The sequence below is a fragment of the Rhagoletis pomonella genome, unplaced genomic scaffold (genome assembly GCF_013731165.1).
Source record: "Rhagoletis pomonella isolate Grant_MI unplaced genomic scaffold, Rhpom_1.0 Rhpom_scaffold_10604, whole genome shotgun sequence".
Classification (NCBI taxonomy): domain Eukaryota; kingdom Metazoa; phylum Arthropoda; class Insecta; order Diptera; family Tephritidae; genus Rhagoletis; species Rhagoletis pomonella.
Genome location: NW_023469132.1, coordinates 96 through 5385, shown reverse-complemented (window position 1 = coordinate 5385; position 5290 = coordinate 96). Strand labels below are relative to the sequence as shown.

Here is a 5290-nt window from a genome sequence, read left to right as displayed (position 1 = left end):
ATATTGTCGATCTATCGCCGATCGCCGATCACCGATGGACGTCGCGCCTTATTTGATATGCTCTTGGTTGCAGTAGCGGTTAACTGCCAATCCGATGCTTATCAATGCGTAATATTTGACCTCCGCCTTCTTGCTTTCGGCTCTCGTCCGTTGTATGCCAAATTGGTACAAATCTTTTTGGAGTCGTATGGAGGCAAATGATCGGAATGATCGCCATGTAAGCAGAAAATTGATGTTTTGCATAAACTCATTACACCGTGGGCAACAATGTTGGTAGTATGATCTAATAACGCAATTTTCGTTCAACGGTGCCAGATATGCAAAGTTATTTTGTGAGGGATTAGTTTATTTGAGAAGAATTGGAGCACCAAGTTATTTTGGAATTAAAATAGATGCATTTGGCACTGAACGCAAATTCCAAACAATTTGAATGTGTAAAGGTCAACGCTTGAACGGTAAAGTACCTCAAAATGTGTGTGTGTTGCGATAAATGTAAATAATGTTATTCAAATTTAGTTTCCTTGATTGAAGATCTTGGTATAACAGTAGTAGCTATACTCCTTCAAGTTTTAAATCAGCCTAACTAGAATGCTCTTTGTCTTGCAGAAACCTTATGGAAGGGGAGCTGGTACAATCCAATCATGCTAGCACAGTCACGAGTCTGTTCACAAATTAGTACAAAGTTTTCCAATACCAACTTCCTTCACTAAATGGTGTACGAAGTTAGATAACTGGGTATAATCTTGGACGGAAAACTCACCTGGTATCATATTGCAGACCAAAAATCCATGAAGGCCATCACTTCCTTATATTACTACTGGATATAACAGCGATGGTTCGCCCAATTATATTCTAAAAAAGGTGGCATGTATGCTTATTCCGGAGCACTACTCTTCATCTAAACAGAAACTCTAAAAAAAGGTGGTCATATCCTTATGGGCATACAAGCTAGAAGACTTTCCAACATCAACTCCTGTTTTAGTTATCGGGACGAAGAGGAAATCGAAAGGCGTCGAACACTTTCTCTGCCACTGTCCAGGATTGACGGAACTCAGAAAACACGTAACGTTTTCTTCATAAAATATGTTTCGAATATCTTTCTGACTCAAAAGGTGGTAAAAAATTTGCGATCTTCAGCGCTTCATAAATAAAACAATTAGATTCCATTTTTAGGAGCAAGGTCGGCAGGAAAGGCTAACATTGAGCCTCTTGACATCTGGTTTTGAAGGAAGAAATGCTAGTGGATAGGCGACAATCTGCGTAAAGAAGGCGGCAGTATTGCTAAGAAGGCAGAGGCAAGCCTCTCGGCAGGCCACGCGAAATGTGGAGAAGAACAGTCGATCGAGAGATAAAGCAACTCGGGATAAGCTGGAAGGAGCTCAAAGCCATTGCCCGTAACCAAACCAGAAGGCGCGCCGGCGTAGTAGATGTCCTATGTACCACTTTGGAAGAAGAAGATTACTTTATAATCGGAGTTTTCGACGAATCTGCTATTTCTCTTCATTAAAGCCATAAAGGTGAACAATGGGAATTTTATTGATCGTATTTAGGCGCGAATGCTAACACCAGGCGCCTTTTATGCATGCAATGTATTGGTGCATGTGTTAAAATTTCCTTCATTAAATTTATGAAATTTTTGCACCGGCACTTCTCAACCGCCATGTCAAATGGCGAGATGAGAGAAACAAAGCTACTACCTCACTTATAAAAATGAACTTTTGATTTATATCAATTTAAATATTGATTGCGTTATGGCATATGATACTTTCAAAGAAATATAAAGAGGAAATGCATGAGAAAGAAAAAATATGTCACTTAAAAAGCGTTTTAGTTTTTTCTATATTTTTTCAGATTTTTTATTGAAAAAGCACTTTAAATTTCTTAGAAAATATTGGCAACCCTACTTCAAAGTATGCTCGGCCCAGTCTGATGCATCCTCCGGACAATGCTTCTGGAGTTTTTCGCGGACTCTGCGTTGCTTGCAACTATGCAGGGGTGGTACTTACCTATAGATGCTATTGGCCACAGCTGCCTACTCACCTTTTTAAGTAAATACATAGCCCGATGCTAATGCATCCTCCGGACAATGCTTCTGGAGTCTTTTGCGGACTCCGCATGACTTACAATCATGCAGAGGTGGTAAATGAACTTTACCAATTGCCACAATGCCTACCCACCTTTTTGTTCGATTAAAAATATTTTTTTAAATAAATACATAAATGCAAATATACTGGGCTCCCCTCTCACTGAGTTATTCAGATCGGATTTTTCTTTTGTTTTGTATAAGAGCGGTTAATTTGTCACCCTAGAGAGCTGCTTGTACATTTATTGATGTAATATTTTAATTAAACATCTCAATATAAACGCTTTTTTGTTGATTCCGTGTCTCTGAATACTATAAATCCATCCTTTTCGTATTTTGTATAAAATTAATCACTCATTGTGCGCAACAAGGCAAAATATGAATATGAGGAGCTCAGAATCTGTAAGTAGTGGTAAAAGTCAGCGATATAAAATATACATAAGTAGCTTGTCCCCTTACGCTCGTAAACGAAGCAAATGTAAATCCGAAAAAAGGTTTTGCGCGAAACTCTAAAGGTCTTTGGGCGCGTCTAATCATAAACATCAGATTGCGTTGCAAGCGCGGTGAATGATTGTACCATGTGTGTACCTGAAAAGCGGCGGTTGCTACTTCCATTGACTGAAATTAAAAAAAAAAAAATGTGATGGAAATGTTGTCCTTGAAATCCATGTCACCTACTTACTTCATAGTAGGTCCTGTTACCCATCGAGCACCAATAGAATAGCTGCATGAATGCTGAGAACATATACATCTGGAATTTCATTGCCACCATGGGCTGATCCTTTGCTAAGAGTGCCTCAAATGCTGTCAGGCAAATCATAAAAGTGCTTGCGCCCATTTGTGAGACATAATTCCAATAGAAGACATCATTGAGGCGATCAATAAGCCTGAAAAGAAATAAAACCTAAGGCCGAAGATGACGCTGGATACGGCTCTAGAGTCTCAGTTAGTTTCATTAGACCCAGAGAGAGAAGTCCATCTCAATTTTTTCAAAACCGTATATAACATAATTTTTAAAGCTTTGCATTTTTGGGTCAATTTTCCTGACTCACCCAATAATTTTCTGATGAAACTCCACAGTTACTCTCAACTCATGCCAAATAATTTCCTCCGTAGCGCCGCCACGTATGTTCCGTATGTTTTCGCATAAAATACGTAAATTCAGCGTCGTCTGATTGAAACAATTTCCACCCAATGAATCCATCACAACTATGGACACCAGCATGTAGAGTACACAGAAACATTGAAATGCATAGATGCAAGCAAACGCGATGGGATGCTCGTCGCGATTGTCTAGCCCGAAAGGATATTTCGATCTGAAAGGTAACGTTTGGTGGGAGAATAACGGTTGTAGGCTCATAGCAGCAAAGAGTAAGAAGCTTAAAATAAAGAAACCGGTAGTCAAAACGATTTCACCGATAAAGAAATTGCGCTGCCATTGCCGTATACGGCGATTACTCTGACTCATTGGTAATAGCGCATGCGCATACTTAGCATGAAGTGTATCAAACTCATTAACTATGCTGTCGATTTCGGCAATGCTAGAGCGGTAGAGAAACATTTTGAAGAGAATCAAGTAAAGCTGAAAAGATAAGATTTGAACTGTGAATGTGTTTACATGAAAGATTTTGCAAAAGAAAATATACCACATAGCGCAGTATGCGAAATTCGATGAAAATTCTCTGATATGGCAGTGGACGTGCTCAGAAAGATAGATACATAATGTGGGTCAATTCTTGCGGTCCGAAAGCGATAAAAATTACTAAAGATTCATAAAAATACGCAAGGTTTTTTGTATGAAAAATGAGCAGGAAAGAAGGTTACTCATACACCACGTACACCCGAGTTACACGCTTTACTAATCGTATTTCATAAAAAAAAAAAAAACTTTTAGGATTTTCATTTGACCACTCACTATTTCATATTTATCTATCGATTTTCTTCATCAGAAACTTCATTATTTTTTGTAACAGAACAGGCTTTAGTACAGCTGCAAAAAATTTGGCACCGAACCTGTTATATTTTTAATTTTTGTTCTATTAAAGTGTGATTTTTATTTATATTAAGACTTTTAAATTGGTTCGTAAGATATCCGTGTTTAAATGAACCAACTTTTGCTTTAAGCTGAATAACGGTAAATTGCAAATATCTCAAAAGCGTGTCCATAGAAAAAAAAAATTAACTCGATTTTAGGAATCACCGAGCAATTCTACATAGGAATTGGATAGTGATATCCATAGAATATTTTTGCTGTAAACCAGTGAAACTATAAAATAATATTTATCAGTCCCATGGAAATTCTTTTGATAACTTTTGATTTTGAAATTTTAGTCATTATAAACAATTTATGAGATTGGATGAAAAGCTTTAGGCACATGTAATGGACCTGAATTGATATGAAGAGTAATATATGTATGTATATATGTGGGTATATGAATAACGACCGCTTAAAATCGATCTCAAATTTGTACTTTCTCTTTAGAAATTTTAGGTCTAAGTTAACGTTGACAAATACTAAGTTATGTAGTTTGACTATTGCCAATTAAATCTAAAATTTTGTATTGCATGCTCTCCACGTTTTTCGTTTTCAACCTCGTAAATTGTTTATAATAACTTTTGCTAAAATTTCAAAATCAAAAGTTATCAAAACAAATTCTATTGGACTGAGAAATATTTTTTTCAAATTTTTATTTTATTTTTTTATTTTACTTATTATAACGAACAGGTGTGGGTTTCTATGTATCCGGCGGTAGGTTTTATATTGCAATGGGCAATGTGCTAGAAAGCTCGGCATGTGTCAGATTAAATCTTGATTAGGGTTTGAGGGACGTCTTATATAGTCACGAGGTCATCAAGAAACAAGAGATAAAAATAAACGAGGGAGAAGGGAGAACTCAGTTGGTCTTCTTCGAGACTTAAAATTACCGATTGAGTAAACTCAGAATACACTAAGTAGGCGGAGCTGTAGGAGTCTTAATCATCTTTTGAATAGAACCAACATGAGGTTGCTTAAGGGTTGCCTAATCCGTTATAATAATCCGCGCTCTTGGATTGGCCTGACCACGAAGACGGTATGCCATCATTGTCTTGAAGTAGAAGCGACATCGAAGCACATTCTGTGTATTTGGCCGACTTTGGAAAGACCTACAGGGCAATTCTGGCTAAGATAGGTAAAATTTAATTTTTTTTATGCATAAATTGTATTTT

General features: G+C 37.1%; 1 protein-coding gene across 1 annotated transcript; it reads right to left on the bottom strand.

The window, feature by feature from the left end:
- Positions 1-2429: 2429 nt before the first annotated feature.
- Positions 2430-3665, bottom strand: LOC118756497 (odorant receptor 47b-like; the record flags this gene model as incomplete). The annotated part of the gene is made up of 4 exons (XM_036491258.1): positions 2430-2483; positions 2543-2701; positions 2766-2970; positions 3136-3665. Coding segments are annotated over 4 exons (948 nt in total), but the record flags the coding sequence as incomplete, so codon positions are not given.
- Between the last annotated feature and the right edge of the window lie 1625 nt (positions 3666-5290).